We start from the raw sequence: 27,129 nt of genomic DNA, 5'->3' as shown, positions 1-27,129 counted from the left end.
AACAGATTTACAGCCACCAGAGATGACATCCCCTTCTCACATCAATTAACCCTTCCAAAAAAGGTTACACAGGTGGCAGGTAGAAAGCAATGGATACGATGACAGGTAGAGAATACAAGGGTAATGATATTTTGCCATGGCAGCAGTGCCAGACAGATGATAATACAAATGGGTAATACGCTCACGGAGAGCACAAACAAGCCGAAAACAGGAGCAACGCCCGCTAAACCGCTAGAATGCCGCGTAAGGATACGCTTCCCAAATTGAAGAAGGTAGAGCAAATACAACAAAATGAAAACAAGACCAGACACTGTCCAGATACCAGACAGCCAGCTCAAGGTGACACCAAAGGAAATGTCGAGCAGAGCGTTTTGTGTCGAGTGACGCGACCAAGAAAAAACATTAACGTGTGTGATGGCATGATATGTTCGTAAAGCGGTTCGTTATGTAGAAGGATATCCCGTGCAACGGCACATGTACATGACCAAGAAGGCCGCTGGTAGCGGCCCATAGATCAAGAGCTTTTGTTGCCGACAGATTGTTGGCGAAAATACACTGTGGAAATGCTCAAGTGGAAGTCACTCAAGTCATGCGTGATGCGAGAATGGCCAACGCAATGATGACACCAATCAGGAGCGTGCCGACTCCAGACATGACGCGATTCAGGTTGCGCCACCAGGTCGCTTTTTGGAAGGCTTTGTCGTCCACCGGGCCCACGGACTGGGCAAACTGCTGCTCCAAATCGGCCTGGCTGGAGGTAGAAGCACCAGCCATGTGGTTTGGGTTGAGAGGCAGGGGGAGGAACGAGGCAACAATCCATGCTGTTTTTTTTAATTAGTATGTGTTCACTGACATTATTAGGCTTGAACCGAATGGGGGACTTACACAGAGGGCAGATAAATCCCAAACAGAAGAGCAGGATTTGTCGGTTCTGGCGGCCAAGAAGCGTAACATGAACATCGGCGTCGAGAGATGGTGCGTTCCACGCACTGTATCGTGTATCTCCTCGGCGATCGGTGCGGAGATGTGGTGTCGAGTATTGCCTGATATGGTACATACGAGCACCGGCTCCGTGGGCTGCACCATCAATGGATTGAGCGTCGTCGGCAAGGGAGACGGTGTCAGCGAACGAGGCAGCTCGGTGCCGTGGACGATTTCGTGGGCGGTAAATGTTGGGCGGGTAATTGCTCTCAGAGGGTGTATGTGACCGTCCACTCTGTGACATTTCCTGCACTACACTTTCCGCATACTCTGACTCCGGGGCACCTCCCGAGATTCGCTCGCCCTTCTGGTAGTAGGCTCTTGCCCATGCAGGAATGTTGTTGGCGAGGAAAATGGACACGCTGGACTGAGCGGAAACTGGTCGAGACGTCTCGTCCATGGACATGCTTTCGACGCTGTTGGCCTTGCGCAGATAGCCCGAGTTCTTCACACGCAACGGAACCGATGAAGGCAATGGCGAGATTGTGTCTAGGTGTTCGCTGTTGTTGTCATCGAGCGAGCTCTTCGAGGCCGGCGAGAAGAGTGGTTGGGGCACTGCCGAGTACTCAGAGTGTGCTTCGGAAGATGCATTGTCCAGAGACGACTGCGCGCTCGAGACCGTCTGTCCTCTCCGTCGTGGAATGTTTGTCCGGCCACTAGCACTATAGCTTTCCTGTGAATGCGACCTGGCCCCAAATGACCGCGAGCCTCGAGCGATTGAGCGCGAGTCGCGCTCGGATGCCGAGGGGATAGTCGATAGTTGGGAACTCCATTGGTGTAGCGACGAGCGGTCCTGCATCCGGGACACGAGGCTGGCTTGGTTCTGGGACTCAGCCCGCAATGTGCTGGACGAGGGCACGCGTACAATGGGGTAGTTGATTCGAACACCGCTCGCAAAAGAGACCGTGCTGGCTTCATGAGAAATTGGTGATGTAGTTGGCTCGATGCTAGTGGACGAAATATCAGAAAACGTTATCGAATCTGTGCTTTGTTGAGGCTTCAATACATGTTGTCGATTGTCAGTGTCACTAGTGAGTGCAGAACGCCCTGCTTGAAAGTCGGAAGACGGGGTTGATTCGTCGCCTTGTGGTAGCGGGGGCCCGATACTGAGACGCGACGTGTTTCCACCATGGCCAGAAGAAGATGGGTGGGCGGCGAGGATGGTTGAGGCAAAGGATGCAGCAGAGGCCTTTGGGGTCAATGCACGGTTGCGACTCTCGAACGAATCACCACCAGACGAGGAGGGAGGGACAGCGCGGATGGTTGGCCTCTGGCTGCGCGGCTCCTCTTGAAGTACGTCGAGGGTGTCGCCATCGTCAAACTCTGGTGGGGGTGACGACGGGGCAGTGCTGTCCTGCGAGAATCTTACAGATGAAGGGGTAAAGGCAGAGGATACAAAAGTATCTTCCTCTGACGTGCTAGTTGCGGCTGAGTGCCTGACACCCTTTTTCCGTGACACAATTGGCTGTGGTGTCTGCACCCGGCTGGCCTCGAACTTTGCAACGACACTGGCTACCTGGCTGTTAGATGAAACGCGAGACCCTGGCCTCTCGGGTCTCTCGAACCCATAACCCGGCGCATGACGGGGTGGAGATAGAATCTGCGAGGGTTCGCTGGGCACTGGGTACTTTTGATAGATGTCATCGGGAGTGTCGTGCACTAGGCGGATTGTGGGACTTGAGTGCTGATTGGCCTGCGAGTTTGAGCGTTCGTGAAGCGGTCTTCGGACTGGGGAGGAATCCTTTGATGGTGATTTCGGGGGCGAGAACCGGGGGCCTTGTGGAAGAGTTAATGCGGTTGGCGTTTTGGCGCGTTGGTTTGATGAGGACATGCTGCTGCGCAGGCAGCTGTCGCGGTGGTGGTGGTGTAGTTGTTGTTGTTGTTGAAGTTCTTCTTGATGTTGTTTTTGTTGTTGGGGGTGCTGGTGTTGGTGCAGGCGCGGGAGCTGACTGGGTGGGTCGGATGTCCAAGGCTGTGGGATGCAGGCTTGCGAAAAAGTCGAAACGGGGCATTAAGGATAAAAAGGCGCAGGGTGTAAAAGATTGTATGTGAAGGGGTGCAAAAGAGCGACTGAAAAGCTAGAACATGTCAAAAACGACGAAAAGAGTGGCGGCCCGTAGGCGATTAAAGATAGTGGGCGGTTGGAGGAGAGGGAGAGAGAGGGAGAGGGAGAGGAGAGGAAAGCGAGCGACGGTGGGCGGAGAAGAGGAAGCGGAACAGAAGCAAGGGAAGGACGGACGTTGACAGGTTGGCAGCAGCTCGGCCTAAAGAGGGTTCGTGGCTGGATATGCAGATGCAGGTTCGCGGGCTGCAGTGCAAGTGGGATCCTCCAGTTGGCAGCAGCTCCGCCCAGTAGCCGGTGCAGGCGGTCAGGCTCAGGCACAGGCACAGGCACAGGCACAAGTACTTGACGCGTGCACAAGCAGCAGCAGCAGCAGCAGCAGCAAAGCAGCACACGGCCCAGCACCAGCCCGTCGACGGTTTAGCCGTGAGCGACAACAGGCACGAGGCTGTGGTTGAGCGTGCAAGCACTGTATGCACTGGCGACGATGCGACGTGAGGCTAGACGCGCAGTCTGCTGGCCGCCCCGATGCTCTCCAGGAACCCTCGTCCGGCCAGGCTCTCGACGTATTGGCGGGCAAAGGCACAACGCGACAACGCGAGTCGGCGGGCGAAATGATTGTAATTACAGCCGACGCAGCCAGTGACGACGGACGGGAGGGCGCTGCAGGGGGAGGGACGCGCCGGGGGTTTCAAGCGGATGGATCCAAGCCAGAGTGGGAGAGAGGCTGCCAGTGGTGCCAGTGGTGCCAGTCCAATTCGAGTCGGACCGGCCGGTGTACAAGTGGAGTCGAGTCGAGTCGAGTCGGGCGAGGATTAGCTGATTATCGATAAACGAACAATGGCGGCGAGAACAACGAACCGGTTCAACCGCTCTCGCGATATTGCGACAACGCGGGGGGCAGATTGCCAGGCCATATAAGTACAACTCTCCCACAACACCAACCCGTTCGCAGGGGGGCGATAGCGTGTTTGACCGTTGGCGCTGTGCTGCTGTTCAGCGCCTTCTTTTTCGTCGCACTCGTCCCCAGTCTGCCATGCCACCACCACCCACACGCTGGCGCGAGGGTTTCAGCGCCCTCCACGCCGTCTATCAACGACACGTCAAGGGCGGTAAGTAGCGATCCATTGGCCTGTGAGCCTCCCCTTTGTCTTTGCCATGCGCTTTTCTTGACGCCTGCCCCGGCCCCAGTTCCGCCTGTCCTTCGTCTCCAGCTCTGCAAACGTGTCGAAACATGGCCCTCGCCTCTAACCCGTCGTCAGTATCCCAGCCGCCCGTCCTCTGCGCCAATGCTGCAGCGCTTCTGTCGGTATGTTTCATCCTCGCGCACCCACCACCACTGCCGCCTGCACTCGCTGCACACTGCTCCCGCACTAAAAATATACCACCCACTGACGCGTGTGTTTCCCAGGCTGCCTATGTCTTCATCTACGTAATCCCCTTCTACCTCTCCTCCGCCACCAGACCTTCCGTCTCCCTCTCGCGCGATGCTCCCTCGTCCATCCGCGCCAGAGTCCGCGCCGTGACCTTCTCCACCCTTCTGTGCACCCTCATCACAGTAGTCCTGCTCCACCGCCATGATGTCGCCATCCCGCAGATCCTCGCTCTCCTTGGTTTGTGGCCTGTGTCGCCCATGGACACCATCCGCACCATGCTCCTAGTCGTCATTCTCTTTGCAGGTCCTCTGTTCGAGAATGGCATAGTCGACGGTGATTGGCGAGACTGGATACAGCTGAATGGCCTGCACCAGTCATTGAGCAGTTGGATCGGATACAGGAACTTTGTAGTTGTACGTCCCCACAGCGTACCGTAGATCTCCCTTCAGCCCGCCTAACTTCACCAGGGACCCGTCAGCGAAGAGCTAGTTTGGCGTTCCCTTATCGTGCCCCTCCACGTCCTAGCCCGCTTCTCCGGCAAGCAGATCGTCTTCCTGACCCCACTCTACTTTGGCATTGCCCACGTCCACCACCTGTACGAGTTCCGCATCACCCACGCACAGGTCCCCCTCGCCTTGGCAATTGCCCGTTCCCTCTTCCAGTTTACATACACCTCGCTCTTCGGCTTCTTCGCCGCCTTTGTCTTTGTGCGCACCGGCAATGTCTACTCGTGTGTCTTGGCCCACGCCTTTTGCAATTGGATGGGACTGCCGCGCTTCTGGGGTCGCGTTGGTGTCGAGGCTGGTGTGCCCATTGGTCCCTCAGACGTCGCCAAAAAGGACGACGGTGATCCAAGGGCCGCACCTGCGTATCAGGGAAAGGGCATCGCATGGACTGTAGCATACTACCTCATCCTGGTAGCTGGAGCTGTGGGCTTCTACTACCAGTTATTCCCGCTGACCGAGAGCAACCATGCTCTGCCTGTGACACTGACCAGGACGTAATGGTTTCATATTGCTTCTCCCGAGAACCGTCACCTGCGTCGCGCAATGGCCCACCAGTTGTCCTTTTCGTATCCCGACTCGAGCACAACTCCGCCCGCCTGCTCAATATCGCTCTCAAGCTCGCCTTTGCGATATAAATGATAATACCTCAAAAATGTCTTGTCTCCTTCGGCCGTCTTCCCCTTCTCTTCGCTCCCGTTCTCTTGCATCACATTGTCCTTGTTCTTTTTCCGCTTTGCGTCCTTCTCCTTCTTCTGCTTCAGCACCCATGGCACCATGACATCCTGCTCGTGGCCTTCGTCCCAACCGCGCCGGCTGTCTTTCTGCTCAAGTGCCCATACGTAGATGAGTGCCTTTCCTCCGGTTGTGCTCATGTCAGCAGTTCCATTTCCATGGCTAGATTCCTCGTGACCTGATGTCGACGGCGGTTGCAGGAGATCCAAAACACTCTTGACAGCCTCTATTCTCCGCTCTGGCGTAGACAAGTGATGCACAACGGCAATGGATATGGCAAAGTCGAAAATGCCCTCTGGATGCGGGAGAGCAAGGTTATCCGCCACGACTACATCGTGTGGTTCATGCCGTCTGGCAATCTTGACCAAATTCGTAGATCTAGAGTACTTGATGTGAGGTTCGGAACAGAGTAGAACAGTGCGGAACAAACGAAAGCCAGACCGTGTCCCTTTTTCAACAAATTCAACTCAGAATATGAAAAAGCAACACTCCCCAAACAAATACCCAAACAAATGACGTACATAGCAACTGGAAGTGCTGTTCTTTTTTTTCGGACAGAATAGGAAGGACGGTGAAAAAAAAAGAAGAGAAGAAAACTTACCGATCACTCCCCACAATCCACACTTTATCATTCACACCCAGATACTTGCCATTACCACACCCTACATCCGCCCCAATCGCCCCATCGCGCTGTTCGCGTAGGAACCGATCTACAATCGGCCAGGGCTGCATTCAACTGTATTAGCAAAGAAACCTTGGCAATACATCCATGAAATTCATCAACCAATAAATTTACAGATGATAGTAATAATTGTTGTTTTTTTATTGGATGAGGGAGAGAGAGAGAGAGAAAGGGAGGCTGTGTTGAACAGATACCATTATCGATTTTTTTGCTTTTTCTTACTGTAACGGGCGGGATGACACGAGATAGGCAAATGGAAGGGGGGGGGGGAGGAGAAGGAGGGTTAAAAAAACACAGACCTTATACCGTGTCGAAGAAAAGTGTTCGGCGATTTCTTCGTAAACAGCATGGACATGGGTTGCTTCGTAGGATTGGGGGGGTTCGTCTGTGTATGTCATTTGTGCGATGTGTTGGGGAGAGATAAAGGTTACGTAGTAAACGTAGTGGAGGAAAGAAGGAATAAAGGGAGGGAAAAAAAAGAAGGGTTGTAGTGAAAGTGTGTAAGTACGTTGTAAAGGTAAAGTGACTGCTGTGTGTGTTGCAAAGAAAAAAAAGGAGCCAATGAGGGGTTGAATCCTGATGCCAAGACACTACTACAAGATGGACTTTACCCTTATCTTGTTTCTTATGAAGTATACTAGAATAAACATTTCCTCTTTTGAAATTCAAAATGTAAATTTGATATGCAGAACTACAATCTCCTCCTTCTCATGAAGCGGGATGAATCTACTCGTCAAAACACTGACAATCCCCCACATCGCCTCCAACCCTCCACCTACTAACCATACTCGCACACCTCCACGCCACATCGACCCGTGAGCACTGAAAAATCAAACTCCACATCCGCTCAACCGTATACCCAAAGTCCGGGGCGCTCATCTCATCCGGCCTTCCTTTAAGAAAACTTTCTTGATGCGCCCAGCTCTTCTCATCTACCAGCGCAGTCCACATATTCTCATATAAACTCTTATCCACACCACGAATGCGCGCTGCGGAAACAGCGAATTGGCCTTTGTAACTAAGTAGCACATGGTCACACTGAGTATTGGCGCCGTAAATCTTCGCGTACGTCTGCGGGACAAATTGGATTTCGTCGGACCAGAAGAGGCGGTCGGAGCACGAGTGGCAGTTGCAGAGTGTGCCGACCCACGCGAGATCCAGGAAGCCGGTGCGGGAGCGAAGAAAGTAGTTTGTGATTCTTGTGTAGAATTCGCGGGGATTGTGGATTTCGGCTTGCAGGAAGAGAGTTTGCTGCGCCAGTGTGTCCCACCGGCGCAGGATGTGGTTGAGATAGGTTTCGCCTTCGCGGCCGATGTTGGGTAAGGGGAAGACTTGGTTTACGCCGAGCTGGGATTGGATATGGGAGGGTGATGCGCTGCTGTCTTTGATGTAGACTGTGATTTGAGCGTCGGAGAGGGCGGGGATGCGTTTGAGGTTGCGGAGGAGAGTGGCGATGCCGTCGAGGGGTTCTTTGTACATGCTTATTACAATTTCCATGGGGATTTGGGGGACGTAGTTGCGATCGAGGGCGACGGGCATGCGTGGCTCTGGTCGTTCTGTGAAGTTCAGAACGCCATATGCTATCCATAGAGAGGCGATGCTGATGCCGAGAAGATACTTCGAAAGAGACTTGGTGGGTAAGCTTAAACTCACTGAAGACGATCTTATACGTCCATATGAGTTGTAGGCGAACCGGGTATTGGGCAGTCGAGCAGGGGGCACACGAGACCACGCCCAGCTGCCAATGCACGTTGTGGCAAGCCAAAAGCAGCAGAACTGGTATATGTTCGCGTACGAGCGGCGGGTCAGGAGCGTCGAGTAGCATCCTGCAATGCCAGCGAAAACAGCAACAGTCAAAGCGTCAAAGATGTGATATACTGGGGCATCAATAGTATGAAGAGACGTACTGGCTACTTCGTCGTCGACAGGCAGCACCATTGACTTTCCCAGCTTCATTGCCATGGCAGTAGACACGGCGTTGACGCTGAGGAGCAGCCCGTTTCCGGCTCCAATGGCGAAAATGTGGCCGTTCAGGCCAAAGATTATTGCCGACAGTGCGCCTACCAGCGCCCCTGCGATGACATGCAAGCTCGCCTGATTCACATTATTGGAAAGGACATCTGGCTGATGCATAATGGCAGTCTTCCAGAGGCCCCTTGCCACTCCCGCAAACACCATGGCCAAGATGCCCATGACCAGGCCGGGCACAGTGATTCGATATTCTGTCAACAAAAGACCAACGCTCGCTAGCAAGAGTACACACGTGGGAAGCATGTCTGCGTACGTGACAGAAACCGAGCGGAGAGCACGACGCACCACGTCTTCAGCAAATATGGCTATGGGCTATTTTGGCGTCAGTCTTTTTTTGCTGGGGGACCGATTCGTCCAGATGTATGTGTGTGAAGTCTTACTGTAATCATGACCAAGACGGGGAGATTATAAAAATGCAATATTGCCTGCAACAGACACATGGTAGACAGGTACATGAAGCACATGGAGCCAGTGATGAGCGTCGTTCCTCTGTTCCTCGATTTCCACGGCCGCAGCTTTCGACGAAATGGACGCTGGATGATTCCCCAGCCAAAAAACGGTCGCAGGGCCAGTAAGCTCGTGAAAGCTAGCTGGTTAAAGTAGAGGCGCTGCGGATAATGCATGTTGCGCTCTACGAGCAAGTGTCGTGTGCTGAGTAGCGATGCACTGACGCAGAACATCCATATCAGATAGCGCTGGATACGAGCATTGTCATGTGTGGGATTGAGCCGCCCACTCATCGACTCGGCGCGAACCTTCCTTACGTACGCATCTGGTATCATGGCCATCTGAAGAAGAGGCACAGGCGCCGGCGAACGGGGAGGGAGTGGTGGCTACGACGAAGCAACGATTGCGACTGCCGTGTGGAAGTCATCCGAAATTAGGGATTGAGCGTCGTCTTTGCTTGTTCAGCGCATCGGCCCGGCGCGTAGTCGAGGTAGCCGGATTGGCGTGGATACGCGTGATGCGATGGCAATGTGGAGGCGACGACAGCGTGGATTGGGCGTGAGGGTACATTTGTCTTCATCTTGTCTCCAACGCTGGACGCGCGCGTTTTCTGCATGGCTCACCTCAATCTGGCAAACTGGGCTGCCCCACTTGCACTTATGCTTTGAGCCGTGCGCACCCCGCCAACGTCAGACACAACTTTACGGACTTGGCCATGCTACACCCATGTACAAGCCTCTTGGGCAGAATGATCGTAGAGAATTAAGACTTGTAGTAAGAGATGGAGAATTATTCCCTTTCGTGTTTAAGAAAATCATTATCGCTATGAAAAACAACATGCCTCCATGCCTCCTCCCCATTAAACACCTTGTACCTTGCGGTAACTAGGCGGCTTCAACGTCCTCCTTAGCAGCTTCACCGCATACGGCGGCAACAAACTGATTGCTGCAATGACCGCAAACCTCCACCAAAACGCCATGCTTCCCACATACGCGAGATCAAAATACTCGTCCAGAAACGGTACAGAGCCAAAGTAGATACCTGCTGTTCCCACAATGCTCGCAATCATGATCCAATGCCACGTTGTGACTTCCATAGCCACCATGATCAATTCGTTGACAATAAGCACCGAGAAGGAGACAGACACCATCTTGAGAAATGTCGGATCTGCAGTCTCACCTGCGTCTGTCGCATGTCCTACACCAATAAGAAGCTGACTGCAACCCTGAATAATGGAGCCTTGGTAGATAGACACAGCGACCCAGATGAAGAACGACTTGTACGACAGCGACCGCCCTGTCTTGAGTTCGGCATACAGCTCGGGATACAAGTTGGCGACGCTCTCGTCCACGTCGCGGTCTAGAACAAGAGAAAAGACCGGCATCATTGTGTAGATAGTCGAATAGCCGACCAAAAGCCAGTCCTTGTACAAAGCATTGGGCTCAAAGCTGCTGGCAATCGAAAAGACTGTTTGGCAGATGGAAATGATCAACCCACGATGAATGACAAACTGAGAGAGCTTGGCAGAGCGTTTGTACGAGTTGCGGCCATGCCAGACGAGCAGTTTGACCAGGTAACAGAATTGCTCAATCGAAAAGTCGGCGGCAAGGGAGGCCTGGCGGCCTTCTTTGCCCACGATACCAACACCAACGTCGGCAGCTTGGATCATGGATACGTCGTTGCCGCCGTCGCCGATGCAGCATACGCGCTTCTTAGTGAACTCGCGAATCAGGCGCGCGACGTCTGCTTTCTGCGTGGGAGAGCATCGACATGCGACAACAGTGGGAAGTTGTACAGCCACGCTTATGAATTCCTGTCGAAAGTGCTGCAGAAAGAGAGCAAGCGACTCGCCATCAATAAGCAGACAGGAATCGAGCTTTCCACGAAGAAAGTCGAGGGACGAGGATGCAAGGTCTTTGCGTTTCAGCTTAGCAATTGTGTGCACATATTGTCCACGTGCTACCAGTTTGGAGCTGACGGCTACGCAACGCGCCGTTTCGACCTTGTCGCCAGTCAACATCCAGATCTTGATACCCGCATTGCGAAGAAGCTCGAGAGAAGGCTTGACATCCTTTTGTAGTTTGTCCTCAACACCTGTGACGCCAAGAAGTTCTAGGTCATGCTCGAGATATTCTTTGACAACACCAGCAACCGAAGCATCACGGTTGCTGAGGGCAAGGGAGGCCTGCGCGTACTTGGTGGTGAAGTCCTGGTATGTCTGAGACGACAGCTTTTTGCGGCCTACAACTAGAGTGCGGAGTCCTTCGCGGGCCATGTTTGCCGTCTCTTCATCTAACCAGTCGTTGGCGGCGACGATCGACGTCATGACGGTATCTGCACCTTTTTGGTAAAACCAGATCTCACCATCCTCATCAGTCGGTGAGGATGCAGGTCCGTGGTAGAACTTCACAACGATGCCCATCCGTTTGCCCTCCGACGTGAACGGAAAAACATTCAAGATACGGACCTTGACGACTTGTTTTCCACTATCACATGAAAGGAGAGTCATGGACTCGCGGTCTCGAGACAGGAGCTTTAAACCAACGGCCTCGGTCCAACGTACAATGGCAATCTCGTCTGGAGATGATGCTTGGTAGGTAGTAACTTCTTCACCATTCTCTTCCTCAGTCGTTGGCGTTACGTTGTGGCAGAGTGCCAGCGCCAGCACAACGTCGCGAACTCGTGATCCAATTTCCCTACGGGTACGTGTGGCAGAAGTAAGAGGGGCGATGTAAGCGGATAAGGGTGTGACGAGCGAGGGAGCTTCTCCTGCAGGAGGTGTGAAACACTGGCGAACATACGACGATACCTCGTCCATGGCCTCATTTGCATAAGAGACGGTGCCGACGTGGATCTTTTTCATTATCATTTCTGTAGTCCGTTAGCCATTTCAAGTTACAGGAACTAGGGTACTATACCGTTTTGTGTCAGAGTTCCCGTTTTGTCGCTCAAAAGATATTCTATCCGCCCCAAATCTTCAGGAATAGTACTAGTGCGGACAATCGTTCCTTTGATGCTTTCGTCGTGCTGGATAAACCATGCATACACTGACTTTCCCATGTCAAGATTGACACGCAAACCCACAGGGACGATGGTCGAGAACAGAATGAGAAATCGCAGCATGGAAGCCCACCATTGCCGACCTTGGATTTCTTGAAACCGTGCGAGCGCCACAAGGATGAAGGATAGCGAGAGAGTAAAGATACACAGCCATTTTGTGAGCGAGTTGATCTCCAGTTCCAAAAGACCGGTTTTGGATCTTGAAGGCGAAGTTGAAAGCGCCTGACGCGTCTGGGGTCCAGTATATACCACTACTGCGAGAAGACTGCAGCTCGACGCCACGACCGTATTCGCCCAGATGGTGTTGTCAATGCTAAGAGGAGCTGACCGTGCCTCTTCAGATGAGGAAGGTTGCTCACTGTCGTGGGGATCGTAGTGCCGTTGGCTCTTGGGCAGAAGCTCCACAGTTCCATAGAACTCATTAACCTTTTTGTCTGGTTTACCAGCGACAACTCGAAGTCGCGTATACTCTCCGACATCCAGATTCTGTGTCAACGGGGACGTAAGGCGCAGCTTCCAATCAGTTTCACCGTCCAATTGGTCAGTTCTGATAAAGGCTTCACCTGAAGACCCGCTCGTTGCGACGCTGTCAGCCTTTGCCGTATCCACGGGCTCCTCACTATCGATCAACGGGACCAGTGGGCTTTGTGCATTTGCACCAGCTGGGGTAGCAGTACTGATATCAGTGGACTGGCTCTTCAGAAGCACCATATCAGCTGGCACTCTTTGGTCCTTTCCAAGTTTGACCACATCGCCGACTTTGAGGCTCCTGGAAGGTTTTGTAACTTCCCAGTAGGTGCAGGTTGCCAATCCCTTGCCAGAGAGCCGCTGTTCCTCATCTTCAATTTCTGAGAAGCGGCCTTCATTTCTGTTCTGTTTTCTCAGACGCTTTTGCCTTTGCGAGCTTCTGCCTGGGGCAACGCCAGTTCCTTTGCTGTTCTCCTCAAACTTCAGTACGGTGTAGCCCTCAGAGTTAGCTTCTGCATCTCTTCGCCGTCGGGCGATATCATCCATAGCCTCCTTCCCGAGAGTTATGGTTATGACAAAGGCTAGTGGGGCGACGTAGGTCGAAAGGTAACCAATTCGTAATACTGGTATGACTTGCGACAGCGCAATAAGCAAGAAATACATGTTGATGAAGAAGGAGAATTCGTTGTACAAAGTACGTGGAAGAAAACTCCAGGGCGTGTACTTTGCATTCGAAACCGCATTTGCCGGGAATCTTGATGTCTGAAGCTGGCCGACAGAAATGGTCCGTTGCGTGGTTGGATCATGCTCCTCTTCGGCATCTTCCTCCCCATCCTCGTCGAGTTTTATAGCAGCGCTGCTATGCCGCGACAGGAAACTCGGTATTCGCATGCTCGACCCTAATCTTGACATGGTACTTTGTGGCGGTTGGTGTCTTTGGGCAGTTCGCTGGGCCGGTAGCAAGGGCGAGTCGTCCTCCCCAGACTGACCATAACTGCCAGCCGAGTCCCTCTTTGGCCTTTCATCATCGTCCAATAGGCCCCTCAAGTCGTCCTCTTCAGCCTCCTGCTTCTTCTTACTTGCTCGTAGTCTGCCTACTCTCAGGTTTCTCAGTGGTATCCTTGCGCCAAGTTCGTGGTATGGCCTCCTCTTGTCTTTTGAATTACGTGGCGGCGGGGTGGCAGCTGCTTGTGAGCGAGATGCTAGAGGGTCCAACTCCTCCAAGTCTAGTTCAAGGTCAGAGTCCTCGTCTGGCGCATTCGGTTGGTGGTACTGGTGTGGAGCAGCCATGGCTTATGGACGGACGACAATGGCGCAATGGCGTATGAGGGAAGTATCTGTTCTCTAGCAACCTCATGCGCGGTCGGTTGGGGCGAGGGGAGTGTTTATGGCTATGGTGGCTGCCTTCGGGGGTCCGCGGTGTTTCGGGGGTGTCTGGATATGACGCCCAGGCGTTCAGACTTCTTGTTTCGGGCGCGGACGAATGTTTCGACGATGGCGATAGAATCCGGAGGTTGGTCGTCACCTATAGGAGTATCCGGTGTGTGTTGTAGGATATGATAATTGTGAATAGTGTCGTGCATGCATCTGGCACGAGGCGCGGCACGATGGAGCAAGTGTGGCGCAGGTACGTAGAGTGGCTTAAGGCCAGGGTTGCAGCGGCGGGCCGTTTCCAATGTCCAAAGGCGTGAACAGCTGTCCAGATTACCCTACATTACACTCGCACGCACATCGACTGAATCGCATGCAATGCCGCCGGAACTCGCCCCTAGTATTTGATCCTCACTTTCATTCTGGCCGAGAGCTGTGCCCTTGATACTGTGCGGCACACCGAGCTCGCGCTCTCCCGCTTCCATAGAGGTACGTCCCGCGAGCCTCTGACGTACAAAGGGATGACGATCACTCTGGCCTATGTACATTCCGCGACACACTCCCCGTCGCAACTTTTTTCCCGTGCCTTCTTTTCTAGCCTTGCCTGACCCATTTCTTTCTTTTGTCGAGCTCCCTGTGTCCCTTTCGCGTCTTCTACCAGGCGCATCTCCTCAATTGCATCTTCGGAACCCGACATCTGTGCTCCACTGTCAAGACTCCGCATCTGAGTTACCAAAGACCGACTGTAGTGCTGACAGCTTCCATAGCGCTCATAGATACCCCATTCATTACCTAGTAATCGCCTCATGGACGAAGACGCCCCCAACTTTTCTTATGCCTATGGTGGCGCGCCTTTGACCCCATCGTCCGCTTCGTGGAACCCTGCGCTGCGAAGCGAAAAGGAAGCCAGTGCACCAGCCAACGCGAAACCACCGGCGCAGCCCGAGCCAGAATCTTCGTCCGAAGAAGAGGAAGAGGAGGAGGAAGAGGATGACGATGACGATGAGGAGGAATCGGAGGAAGAAGACAGCGAGGACGAAGATGAAGACAAAGTTCCGTCCCAACCCGCTGTAACCGCACCACCAGCGACTGCGCCTCCATCTTCAATCAAGTCTGCAACTGCTGGGCAACAGTCAAACGATGAATCTCCGGCGCGCGAAATTATTGCTCATGGAGAGCAGAGCGCATCACAACCGCCAGTGCAACAATCCCAGGAGGAACCCGGAGCAGGCGGGGCTGAGAAGGATCTTGTAAACGCAACGCAGGCGCTCAACATCGAGGAACAGATTGCCCCAGCAAACGCTGAAGCGAACAAAGATGAAGAAGAGTCAGAAGAGGAAGAGAGTGAGGAAGAGAGCTCCGACGAAGAACCAAATGCCGAAGCGCATCCGGAAGTGAATTATGAGCACCAAGGTGAAAGCACTGTTCTAGAGGATGCTGTCACTGAAAGTGTAAAGGCACCTCTGGTAGCAGACACCGAAGCGGATGAGTGGGGTACTTCCGGTGACGATGCCTTCGATCTTGGTGGACAGCCCCAGGAATCCGCTTTACCAACACCTGCGGTAGAAGCTGTTGGGACAACAGTAGGAGACGAGTCTATTGGAAACACCACTGTGGGTGGAAACGCAGGCGCAGACATCGACTGGGGCAACACAGAAGAACAAGAGGACTTTTTCGGTACAATTGCGGGCCAACAGATTGAACCTGCGCAGTCTACAGATGAGACCCCCGGTGCGCATGTGGTACAGGCAGAGGCGAAAGCCCCCGAGAAGAGCGAGTGGGATTTGGACCTCGACTTGGACGACGATTTCTTGCCTGACAAGGAAGATGGACCGGTCATTGAATTGAGTGATGACGAAGGTTTTCTCGAAGATGAACCCCCTGCGCCAGCAGAACAGCCCGTACAGTCACATCCATCAGGTACTGCAAGCCGGTATGCGCCTCAAGTTGCAACACCAGCTGCAGTCCCTGCTGCGAGCCCATATGCCCCCCAAGCGCAGCCAACCCCTGCGGCTACCCCGGCTTATGATGGCTTTGGGCGGAATTTGGCATACCAACAGCAGCAACAATCCCGTCCTCCTCCAGTGAGCTCAGCGCAAAGTTTTGTTGATAAATCCAAGGGTGGCTATGCTTCGCCTTACGATCTACCAGAAGACATTGTCACCACCCGAAAGCGACCGGCTCCTCGTGCAACGGTCCCGGCATTACAGCCTACCCCTCCGCCTCCACGTAGTAATAGTGTGTCTTCGAATAGTGGACTTCCACGGCCACCTCCTCTTTCATCGAGTATGTCGACGGCTAGCCTGTCTCCACCATCCTCGGGTCACTCGATGCAGGCACAGATAAGTGGAATGCCACCAGCAGCAACAGCTCCACCAAAACCCGCTGTAACATCAAAATCGCCTTCGAGTGATTTCTTTGCCGAACTACCTGTGACCTCCAAACCGCGGCCGTCGGGACGCTACACTCCGCAGCCGAATGTGCCTGTCCAGCCTCCAGTACAACCACCACCTCCACACATGCCGCCCAAAGAGCGCACACCGTCATTGTCCTCTCTGAGGAACGAGTTCCTCCCTAATAATGCCAATGTTGCGACACCTCCCCCATTTAGGCAACCTGAACAGCTACCCATGTTCCCAAGTCAACCATCGGTACCCGCGCGGACGAACAGCCTTCCTGTGCCTCAGCCCGCGCCCGCACCTCCCACGAACAGATACTCGCCCGCCCCACCGCCTTCAGCACCAGCAAGTAATGCACGGTATTCTCCTGCCCCGCCTGCCGCCGTGCCTGCCGCAAATGCTCGTTACTCGCCTGCACCTCCACCCCAGGGACAACCTCATGGTCGGTACGCATCTGAGCCGCATAACAACTTGACGCGAACGCCATCCCAGCCTTTTGCGCCTCGCACATCTAGTCCGCTAGCTTTCCATAGTATGCCTCAACAACACGGGCAAGAGTCTGAATCTCAGCCTCAAGCCCCGCCAACTCACCAGCTTTCTCAGTCAATCGATGGTACGCCACGTCCGCCGATCAGGAGTCCATTAGGAGAGGTAACCGAGATTGGAGAACAAGATTCAACACTGAGCTCGAGACCACCCACGTCTGGGAGATCCGAGACTCCGCCTCCACGCAGTACGCCTTCATCGAATGTGGGATCTCCGCGCAAAAGGGACAACTATGTGCCCAGGTATCAGCCAGCTCAATCAGCCGTCCCGCAACGCTCTCAGTCTCAGTCTCCAACAGCGACGATGAAGCAGCCTCTTCGTAACGTGAGTAGCTCAGATCTAGGGGGATCTATGATTGGCATTATGCCCCAAGCCATGGCTTATGGGCCATCCCAATCTGCTTCAAGCACAGTCAATGTCATACCCCACCGTCAGCAGGCATCGGCCAACTACGACTTCATTGTACCTGAAGATGAGCGTGCAGCTGACCCACTTGAGAGGTGGAAGGGATATCCCATCTTCACATGGGGTCTGGGAGGTACTGTGGTAACGAGCTTCCCAAAGCAAATTCCTCGGTATGGAGGCGGTGGTTCGGCGCCAATGATGAAGACCAGCCCCGGCGAGGTTCGTCTTCAGAGCATCAAGGAAGTATTGGCTCTGCCAGAAGATATCGCGAAGTTCCCTGGGCCGCTCAAGGCAAAGAGCAAGAAGAAGGAGGTACTGGCATGGCTTGGCCGCAAGATTGAAGTGCTAGATGCTCAATCTAAAGAGCCTGCACTCGAACATTCCATGAGTGAAGACGACATCAAGCGCCTCGAAGACAGAATACTTCTATGGAAGCTCATGCAGATTCTCGTTGAGCACGATGGTCGATTAGAAGGTGCACCTGCGGAGGTCGCTTTTAAGAAGATATTCTCCCCTGTTAAGGAAGAAGTCCCAGATGCCGACGGCTCCTATGCAACCGGAGTGGACATAGTTGGGCGCTCAAGGTCCAATACCTCAACCATCCAAGCAGAACCTTCTGACCCGCGGACCCTCGAAAACCTGCAAAATATGCTTATTCAAGGTGACCGCGAAAAGGCAGTCTGGCACGCTGTTGACCAGCGACTATGGGGCCATGCTATGTTGTTGTCTTCGACTGGCAACAAAGACACATGGAAACGAGTTGTCCAAGAATTTGTCCGAAAAGAAGTCAAAAATGTCGGGCGCAATAACCAGGCATTGGCCGTATTGTATGAGGTCTTTGCTGGCAACCACGAAGATTGCACTGATGAATTAGTACCGGCGTCAGCTCGTGTCGGCTTTCAGATGATACGTGCAGATGGGGCTGGAGCTACCCAGAATGCACTCCAGGGCCTGGACAAGTGGCGTGAGACGATTGCGTTGATTTTGAATAACCGCAGCGAGGGTGATGCATCGGCACTGTTGTCTCTTGGAAGACTGCTTGCTCAGTATGGCCGAGTCGAAGCTGCGCACATTTGCTTCATCTTTGCCCGCTCAGTCATCAAGATTGGTGGCATCGAGGATATCGCAGCCGATCTTGTGCTTATTGGGGCTGACCACCACCGGTACCCTCTAGAAACAGGCATTGAGCTTGAGCCGATACTTCTGACCGAAGTGTTCGAGTTCGCCATGTCGTTATCATCACCAAGCGTACCGTACGTGCTGCCGCATTTGCAACACTACAAACTGGCACATGCATATCAGCTAGCGGAAAATGGTTACAAGACGGATGCACAAGCATACTGCGACTCTATTGCGGCAGTTATAAAGGCAACAACACAGATTTCTCCATACTACAACCCGGCCTTCATCACTGCCCTAGACGACTTGAGCCAGCGCTTGTCCCAAGCGCCCAAGGATGGTTCTTCTTCATGGATTTCCAAGCCCAGCATGGATAAAGTTGGAAGCTCTCTGCTCTCAAAATTCAACAGTTTCATCGCAGGCGACGACGAAGCCGATGGGGGGAGGCCGGCCGGAACAGAATCTGGACCCTTTGCCAACATTGCTGGAGGCAGTCCAGCCCTCACGCCATCGCAGTCAAATGCGGACCTGTATAGCACCATGTCCGGCTTCGGCGTACCTGCACAACCAGCAGCACCAGCCAACTCGAGGTACGCTCCGTCAAATGCATATGCGCCAAGGTCATCTTCGGAGCAACAGCGATCTCGTTACGAGCCTCAGGGCCGACCATCGATGGAGTCAAACGACAGCTTTGGCATGCGAGCCGCGTCGGACTCGTACACTCCGATGACTCCAACGTCAGGCATATTGAGCCCTACACAGAACCAGTTGAGCCCACCGAGCGCACGCACACAAGGCAAGGTTCAATCGTACTCCCCACTTCGTCAGGACTTCAGCCCTCGTCAGGCCTCGTACAACAGTCCTTATATGCCTATGTCTTCTGTCGAAGGGCTAGCCCCTTCTCCTTCATTTGGCGGGTATCAGCCTCAGGCGAGTTTCGACGAGCCCGCCCAACCTGCAACGGATGAGCAGGGGCAGGGATCGTCCGGCACATATGAACCTCCATCATATCAGCCCTACAACCCCGATGAGGATGACAAGGAGGAAGAGGAGCAACCTAAGAAGAAGAAATCCTTCATGGACGATGACGACGACGATGACCTGGCTGCTCGTGCCTCTGCATTGAAAATCAGCGGTGGCAGCAGCTCCAAGTCTGAGGCAGACAGGAAAGCAGACGAGGCCTTTCGCAAAGCTGCGGAGGAAGACGCAAAACGCGACAAGGAGGCAGCAGCGGCGAAGAAGGGAGGCTGGCTTTCTGGGTGGTTCAAGAAGGACCCAAACGCTGGGCCTGGACCTATCAAAGCCAAGCTTGGAGAAGAGAGCAGCTTCGTTTACGACACTGATCTCGGAAAGTGGGTCAACAAGAAGGCGGGCGCAACAGATGCGCCCAAGCCCACTGCCACCCCTCCGCCTCCACGGTCTGGCCCACCTGGGGCAGCTCGGAGCGCTTCAGGAAGCGCTGCTCCCGCACCTCCGTCATCTGCTGGGCCTCCAACTGGAGGCGCATTGCGTCCACCCGTCTCGAACCTGCGCTCGTCGTCATTGCCACCACCACTGCACGGTGCTGGCTCTCGTGCATCGACGCCAGGCATTGCTGAGTCGGATGAAGAAGGTCTTGTCGGGCCTAAACCGCCTATCCTAGCGCGACCCAGCTTTGGTGCTGCATCAGGACCACCATCACGGCCTGGTACAGGTATGAGTAACGCTAGTAGTATTGACGATTTGCTGGGAGCGCCTCAAGCGAGGAAGGGACCAGCAGCAGGAAAGAAGAAGAAGGGCGGCCGTTATGTGGATGTCATGGCCAAGTAGAGAGATCAGAGGAGACGAATTAGGTAGACTTTACGGTTTTACGAGAGGTATGTGTATGAGTGCAAGGATTGTGTGAATGTGTCGGGTAAAGACGTGACGCATGTGTCCGGTACCTGCATTAGACGGGAGCCAGCATCCCGGGTTGCGGGTGTATGTACAATAACGATTTATTTTTTTGCTGTTATCTTGGCTTTGTGCTTTTGGAGATGGAATGACACAGGGCATGTTGATAGCGGGTGTTGTTGGGTGCTCTGACAAAAGATACGGAAAAGGCCCGTCGGATGACTGGCACAGACTGGAGCGATAGGCGCGAAAAGATGGGGTAAGTGCACCGACAGCGGAGATGACGCACGACAACCGCCTAGCCCTTCTGATTCCTGACTACGACTTGACGGCAATCTTTACGTTTCCGGGCCCTGGTTGGCTTTTGGCGATGTCTTATCTCTGGTGCTTGATGCCCTCCAGCACGCCGCCTTGATATTCCTTCGTATGCATATGCATCCTCGCAAGGGCGGGCCCGCCCTGCTTTGCACTTGTGGAGCAACGACGATTGCAGCGTCGCATCCCAAGCCACTTACTAGTCTTCGGAACATGTCAAGCTGAAGACCCGATTCAGAACTAGCCCGGCATCACGCCGTTTATCTCCCACCCTGGCTGCGGGGAGCACTTGCGGGCCTTTTCGCACGCGACAACATTCCGTATCCTTATACATACCTGCACCCATATCTGCGGCCCTGCCTCCCTGTCCTTTGTTACCCATCGTTGGCGACCTTGGCAGCCGTCGCATCTCGTCGCATTCCATCCCGTTGCAGCACCGCGCACAGGCGCTCACCACGAGCTACGATTGGACCTCACCACAGCGAGCCACCACCATGACCAAGAGAAGCCTCTCCATCACCCAGGGCGAGGGAGATGGCGTCCGTCGGCGGTCCGTCAACGACCCAGGCGCCGACGCTGCTCTCGCGAAGATGGGCTACCAGTCCGAACTCCCACGAAACCTGTCCATGTTGAGCGTCCTCGGCATGTCCTTCGCCATCATGGCCGTTCCTTTCGGTCTCAGCACTACCATGTACATCACGCTCACCGACGGCCAGTCAGTGACTATTCTCTGGGGCTGGGTCCTCGTCTCGCTCATCTCGCTATGCATCGCCGCTTCCCTTGCTGAAATCTGTGCCGTCTACCCGACAGCTGGTGGAGTCTACTACTGGTCTGCTATGCTGTCGACGCGCGAATGGGCCCCCATTGCCTCGTGGGTAACTGGTTGGCTGACCCTAGTCGGAAACTGGACTGTCACCCTCTCCATCAACTTCTCTGGCGGTCAACTCATTCTGTCTGCCATTACGCTCTGGGATGAAGACTTCGTGCCGAATCAGTGGCAGACGGTTCTCATGTTCTGGGCAGTTATGCTCATCTGCATGACCATCAACATCTTTGGCGCAAAACACTTGGACATCATCAACAAGATCTGTATTTACTGGACAGCTGCTAGTGTGGTCATCATCTTGGTTGTCCTGCTAAGCATGGCTGACGTTAAGAGAAACGCAGACTTTGTTTTCACGCACTATGACGCTAGCCAAAGCGGATGGTAAGTGCTTATTTGCATCCTGCATACTGCCCTAGTCGCAATTCTAATTCACATGATTTAGGCCATCGGGATGGGCATTTTTTGTCGGCCTTTTACAAGCAGCGTACACACTCACTGGCTATGGCATGGTCGCGGCCATGTGCGAGGAAGTCTCGAATCCATCACGCGAAGTCCCCAAGGCCATTGTTCTTTCGGTTGCCGCTGCAGGTGTTACGGGTGTCATTTACTTGATTCCCATTCTCTTCGTCCTGCCCGATGTGAAGATGCTGCTTGACGTCGCTAATGGACAGCCAATCGGTCTCCTTTTCAAGACCGTCACGGGTAGCGCCGGCGGGGGCTTTGGTCTTCTCTTCCTCATTCTCGGCATTCTCATCTTTGCCGGCACTGGAGCGCTGACTGCTGCATCACGCTGCACATATGCTTTTGCTCGCGATGGTGCAATTCCTGGTTCGCGTCTTTGGGCCAGGGTCGATAAGCGTTTTGACATTCCTCTGATGGCGCTCGTCCTCTCTACCATTGTGGATTGTCTTTTGGGTCTCATCTACTTTGGCTCGTCTGCTGCTTTCAACTCCTTTACCGGTGTTGCTACCATTTGCCTGAGCACATCGTACGGCATGCCCATTCTCATCTCGGTTATTCGCGGCCGGAGGGCAGTCCGCAACTCGTCATTTTCCCTTGGCCGCTTCGGTTACGCGATCAACGTTGCCATGATTGCCTGGATTTGCCTGGCTGTCGTACTGTTCTGTATGCCAGTGAGCTTGCCTGTTGAGGCAGCGACGATGAATTACGCAAGTGTTGTCTTTGCTGGCTTCGCGACAATTAGTGTGGTATGGTACTTCATCCGAGGACGAAAGGAATTCTCGGGTCCACCGGTCCCCAACGATGTGGAGCCTGGTGAGGAGGGCGTTGTTGCGGGGCTAGCAGTACAGGACAGCAGGCATGATGTCGAGGGTATGGGAGAAAAGGCTGTGGATTACGACAATGCGAAGAAGGGTTTTTGAGGTGGTGCGCAGGCTTCGCGTTTTGGATGAACACCCACGGCTGGAGCTGGCATAAATCTATCGGATGTAGTCATATATGTATGTACTACTTACGTGTTAGTGCTGATGCACAAATAATGCTAATTGCAATCATCCATTTCACATTGCTGAAACAGCCAAAGCGACTTGATTGATACGTGATTAGCTGTCAAAGGTGCGCCACAGGAGGCTTTAGCCTCAGTAAGGGCCCGCCGCTAAAGCCGGCGCTAGTGCATGCGGGGGGATACGCGTTGCGCGGTTCCATAGTGTTGCGCCTCGCACACTCCTTCACATTCGCTCTCACTCTCGCTCTCACTCCCATGGACTTGCTGCCCTTTGCTAGTACGTCTGATTCCGATGAGATAAGCAGATCCTTTTCAAGGAATGCCGCGCCACAAACACTGCTTTACACTTGACACACCTTTGGACACAAGCAAACCTAACATGCGCAGCGACTGGCAACATACAGTGATTGATCTCACCCATGACGCCGATGAGGAATACAATGCCAGACGCCGTCAATCGTTGCCTGTAGGGGTAGATTACTCTGCGAGGCACGATGTATCTTTACCTCCCGTCCCAGGACTAAACCCTCGCGTTCCTGCACCGAAGCCGACAAACGTATACTATCCACCTCCTCCCGGAAGCAGTCCACAATATGTGCAGGTCCCATCCACAAATCCTGCAGTACGGCAACAGGCGCAGACACTACACGAAAACATGCGACCGACAGTCGCGAGGCCGATAAGTGCGATTACCATGTCGCAAAGCAACGGTGTACTGGTGTCCTCGCAAAAACATAATGGGTACACCTACGATGCGCCATTTGGAGCCGACAGGGCAGCCAAGAGGGCTAAGATAGAGCCTACAGGCCCGCCGTCTTTCACGTCAAACAGAACGCTTCCTGCTCAACAAACAAGTTCGCCCTCATTCCATGCACCGCAAAACGCAAATTACTTTGCTGCCCCTTTTGGGTTGTCATGGAAAGAAGACAAGGATGCTTCCACAGCTAACATTTTAACTTCGGACGTGGCCGGATCACAACAACCCACAGGCAATGCTTTGGTCAACCACCAATCAGTCTTAGCATCCGACTATTTCCGCCCGACTGCGCCTACGGCCGAGTCGACGATGCCGGCCATGGACCCTTTCACGACTCGCGCAAAACGTCGCAAGACGGTTCACAAACCATTCGACACAGCTCAGGACCACTTACTAATATTCCTAAAGGAAATCAAACAATACAAGTGGTCGGAAATTACTGCAGAATACAACAAGGATATGCCGTACCGGGAGTATACTACACTCCAGAGTCGCTATTCTACAGTCTTGAACAAGAGGGATCGGTCCCAAGATCCACCGACTTTGGTCTTACCCCCACGCTTTGCCGCAGAGGCGAGCATAGACTGGTCGCGAATTCATGGAAACAGATTTGTCGCGCCCAAAACACAATCAGTGCAACAGACAATTGAATACGACTATTCTTCTGGTGGTGATTCTGCGCTTTCTCGGGAGCGGCCACGCCGTGCGCAACGCATTAATTACACATGGCCAAAACAGCGCATCAGGGCAGGAGACGTGTTTGCTGACGATCCTACCGACGAGCATGCTGACGAGCATGTGTTTGGAGAGATGTTCAATGACACCTTACCTACACGGTCTGAAACCCCAGAAGATGACTCACCTCCACCTGATACAGCCTTTACTGTCGATAATGACCCAGTAGAAGTTGAGTTCAATGCTGGAGACGCGAAATTGGTGATGGATCTGTATAAGAATTTTCGTGATGCTCCATCAAGATTGGTGCCATACCTGAGCATATCAGAGCGTAAGATGATGCAGAACCCTCCTGGATTCTGTTGGGATCAGCTGTCGAGTCGCAAATGGCAAGGCTCATTACTTCATGTGGATTTTAGCCCAGCTGAAATCAAGATTGTGAAAAAGACCATTGTCTCAATCAAAAGGCCCTTGCAATTGAGACACAGTACAAAGCGAAGACAACTTCGAGAACTTCTGAAGGATTTTTCCGAGCCTAAGATGCTCAAACTAGTGGAAGTTCTGCGACAACGTCTCCCTTGTCGAGATAGAAGCAGCATCAAAGCGTTTGTGAAAGATGCACAGGATGGACAAATCCCCGAGGTTTCGCACGTCCAAAGACTTGCAGCTGCTCGGCCCGATGTCTCTATGAGCTCGACACAAAAACCGTCTACAACATCAATCATACGCCAGCGCGAATTGGGATGCCAGTCAAGGAGGGGGTGGCAAGCTGCTGCAAAGCCTCTTACATACCAAGTCAAGAATCAAATCATGGACACAATCGGCCCATCGGCGTTCTGGACAGGCGCTTCTAGCGACATACACACTGTGGCATGGGCTCCAGATGGTGAGCGATTCGCGGCAGGCGCAGTCGCTGTAGATGACCCAGACTCTATGCAGTACAACAGACCTAACAATTTGCTTTACGGCAATATGATCCATGGCTCAATACATGAACTGGCTGAACACTATAGGAAGCGCGAAAGGACCGAGGCCGGTGCTAACTCGAGCCATGCCATGTTTGCATCACAAGACCCAAAGCTATACTCTACAGTCAGTTCTGTGGCCTTCTCAACCAGCGGCAGGTATTTGTACTCAGCAGGCTACGATAGCCACATTGGCATATGGTATACTGAGGGCGACGTCGTGCAACCGATCCTGGGTGCAAAACTGAATGTCAAGGATCCGATCGATATTCTCTCGGTCAATCGCTCCAATGCTGGAGTCCTAGCAACTGCAGCTCGTGTCGCTCGAAGGTCAATACGGGTGCTTAGAATAAACGAAGAGGATCCTTCCAAGTTTGACAAGTTCAGCTATGAGTCCGTTAGAGCCAATGAACGACCTGATTTAAAGATCCTGCCTACCGCGATACAATTCGAGCCCAAGTATGGTGGCCTCCTTCTGGCTGGGTTCGGCGCTAATCTGAAAGAGACTGGTTTTGACACTACTGGAGATCTTTGTTTGTGGGACATCCAGGCCGAAAGCGCACTCCCTATCCATGGATCGAGCAAAAACGTCTTTGATGTTGCATTCAACCCCAATCGTTCATGGATGCCGTACTTTGCAGCTGGATGTGTGGCTGGAGGTGGCAAAGCTAACGGAGGAATGCGGTCATGTATCAGATTGTACGACATCAATAATCTCAACAAGTTCACCTCTCCCATGGAATTCGACTGCAAGGCCTTGGACATCAATGATGTCATTTGGTGCCCACATGACGAGCATCTTATTGCAGCTGGGTGCACGGATGGTCGAGTCTATGTGTGGGATGGTCGATGGCCAGATGATCCTCTACGCGTTGTTTCACACGGCCGGTCCTTGATGCCGTTACAAGAAGGAGTCAAACATGAAGTCACTGATACTGGTGTGAGATTCTTATCCTGGGGCGAGAACGCTACAAGACTCTACTCTGGATCTTCCGACGGCGTTGTCAAGGTATGGGATGTCACAAGAGCCAAGGAGGACACATTCATCAAGGATGTCATTACCACAAACTCAGGCATCATGTCAGGCGCATTCAATGCCGACTACAGCAAGCTCATCATCGGTGAAGTCAACGGCTCAGCTAATGTGCTTGAGGTGGGCAGAGATGACGTCGCGCCCAAGGACGCAGAGAAGCTTCGCTATTTTTCTTACCAAGACCACGAGCAAGACGAGATTCAGGACCACGAGACTGGCGAAATGACCGTGCCAGTACCCGAATCAGGCATCGCCGAGGCCCGCCATCTACTCGGTACCGGCCAAATGCAGCTTGCACCTATGGGCGGCTTTCCGATCCGACAAGCAGTTCAAGGACCGCAATACATGGGCCCATTCGACCAGAGCCTCGATGCACCGTTTCTGCGTCAACAAGCTCTCGAGCTTCAACTTGATCTTGCGACAGCACGTGGGCTGCAATGTGACATCGCAGCCTGTCGAGAAAATCTCATCAAGACGACCAGCGAGGAGGTGGGCGATTCAGGAAGAAGTGGAGACCGCGTGCCGGATGAACTACGTCTGCAATGGAAGACAGTTGATACCACACACATTATACCTGGTAAATCACGATGTACACAGTGCGGACGCCCAGCTCGCCCGGCTACTGACTCCACTTCCAACATCCTCTGTGAGCGCTGCTCTTTTGCCTGTTTCCGCTGTAACGCGGTCAATGCTGTCGATCCCGCCACTACGACGTTGGTGTGCAGTGCTTGCGGTGGTGTCTGGGATATTGGTGTACTAGGTTATGAGTGTGTTCAGCAGCCTGCGTTCAAGGGCGAAGCCCTTAACGTGCCTAATTTGAAGAAATGGGGCAAGGAAGTGCACGCTGAGAAACTTGAGGCTTTTGACACGGACTTTGGAGATGATATGAATGCGTTGACGGACTACTACTATTCGTTGGCAATTACTGAACCAGAGAATCCGCCGCTTTGAAGGACTATCTTGAGACTACGACGGTTTGAGGGAAAAGTTTGCTTGCTGATGGATGGGACTGTATGATGATGATTTGGTGGGATTG

The 27,129-nt window shown here is 53.3% G+C and overlaps 10 protein-coding genes across 10 annotated transcripts; 6 read left to right on the top strand and 4 right to left on the bottom strand.

Annotated features, from left to right (window-relative positions):
* Positions 1-443: 443 nt before the first annotated feature.
* COCVIDRAFT_25386 (hypothetical protein) lies at positions 444-2,812 on the bottom strand (the record flags this gene model as incomplete). Its single annotated transcript, XM_014702568.1, has 3 exons — positions 444-555; positions 614-821; positions 886-2,812. 3 exons carry the CDS (start codon positions 2,810-2,812, stop codon positions 444-446), a joined length of 2,247 nt encoding a protein of 748 aa, XP_014558054.1.
* Positions 2,813-4,079: 1,267 nt separating this feature from the next.
* On the top strand, positions 4,080-5,423 carry COCVIDRAFT_36512 (hypothetical protein; the record flags this gene model as incomplete). Its single annotated transcript, XM_014702622.1, has 4 exons — positions 4,080-4,155; positions 4,306-4,352; positions 4,455-4,832; positions 4,887-5,423. The coding sequence occupies 4 exons, from the start codon at positions 4,080-4,082 to the stop codon at positions 5,421-5,423; spliced, it is 1,038 nt and encodes a 345-aa protein (XP_014558108.1).
* A 29-nt stretch (positions 5,424-5,452) lies between these two features.
* COCVIDRAFT_95265 (hypothetical protein) lies at positions 5,453-6,737 on the bottom strand (the record flags this gene model as incomplete). Its single annotated transcript, XM_014702621.1, has 3 exons — positions 5,453-6,035; positions 6,259-6,383; positions 6,639-6,737. 3 exons carry the CDS (start codon positions 6,735-6,737, stop codon positions 5,453-5,455), a joined length of 807 nt encoding a protein of 268 aa, XP_014558107.1.
* Positions 6,738-7,065: 328 nt separating this feature from the next.
* On the bottom strand, positions 7,066-8,613 carry COCVIDRAFT_14763 (hypothetical protein; the record flags this gene model as incomplete). The annotated part of the gene is made up of 1 exon (XM_014702551.1): positions 7,066-8,613. The coding sequence occupies one exon, from the start codon at positions 8,611-8,613 to the stop codon at positions 7,066-7,068; it is 1,548 nt and encodes a 515-aa protein (XP_014558037.1).
* Positions 8,614-8,681: 68 nt separating this feature from the next.
* Positions 8,682-8,945, top strand: COCVIDRAFT_95411 (hypothetical protein; the record flags this gene model as incomplete). Its single annotated transcript, XM_014702620.1, has 1 exon — positions 8,682-8,945. A coding segment is annotated over one exon (264 nt), but the record flags the coding sequence as incomplete, so codon positions are not given.
* A 394-nt stretch (positions 8,946-9,339) lies between these two features.
* On the top strand, positions 9,340-9,561 carry COCVIDRAFT_64118 (hypothetical protein; the record flags this gene model as incomplete). Its single annotated transcript, XM_014702619.1, has 1 exon — positions 9,340-9,561. A coding segment is annotated over one exon (222 nt), but the record flags the coding sequence as incomplete, so codon positions are not given.
* A 115-nt stretch (positions 9,562-9,676) lies between these two features.
* COCVIDRAFT_36509 (hypothetical protein) lies at positions 9,677-13,635 on the bottom strand (the record flags this gene model as incomplete). The annotated part of the gene is made up of 2 exons (XM_014702618.1): positions 9,677-11,688; positions 11,736-13,635. 2 exons carry the CDS (start codon positions 13,633-13,635, stop codon positions 9,677-9,679), a joined length of 3,912 nt encoding a protein of 1,303 aa, XP_014558104.1.
* Positions 13,636-14,522: 887 nt separating this feature from the next.
* COCVIDRAFT_36508 (hypothetical protein) lies at positions 14,523-19,994 on the top strand (the record flags this gene model as incomplete). Its single annotated transcript, XM_014702617.1, has 2 exons — positions 14,523-14,801; positions 14,850-19,994. 2 exons carry the CDS (start codon positions 14,523-14,525, stop codon positions 19,992-19,994), a joined length of 5,424 nt encoding a protein of 1,807 aa, XP_014558103.1.
* Positions 19,995-20,866: 872 nt separating this feature from the next.
* Positions 20,867-22,580, top strand: COCVIDRAFT_95444 (hypothetical protein; the record flags this gene model as incomplete). Its single annotated transcript, XM_014702616.1, has 2 exons — positions 20,867-21,579; positions 21,641-22,580. 2 exons carry the CDS (start codon positions 20,867-20,869, stop codon positions 22,578-22,580), a joined length of 1,653 nt encoding a protein of 550 aa, XP_014558102.1.
* A 462-nt stretch (positions 22,581-23,042) lies between these two features.
* COCVIDRAFT_36506 (hypothetical protein) lies at positions 23,043-27,044 on the top strand (the record flags this gene model as incomplete). Its single annotated transcript, XM_014702615.1, has 1 exon — positions 23,043-27,044. One exon carries the CDS (start codon positions 23,043-23,045, stop codon positions 27,042-27,044), a length of 4,002 nt encoding a protein of 1,333 aa, XP_014558101.1.
* Positions 27,045-27,129: the final 85 nt, after the last annotated feature.

The sequence above is a fragment of the Bipolaris victoriae genome (genome assembly GCF_000527765.1).
Source record: "Bipolaris victoriae FI3 unplaced genomic scaffold scaffold_29, whole genome shotgun sequence".
In the NCBI taxonomy this organism is placed as follows: Eukaryota; Fungi; Ascomycota; class Dothideomycetes; order Pleosporales; family Pleosporaceae; genus Bipolaris; species Bipolaris victoriae.
Note: the sequence above shows the minus strand (reverse complement) of the source record. Positions and strands in the feature narration are given on the sequence as shown.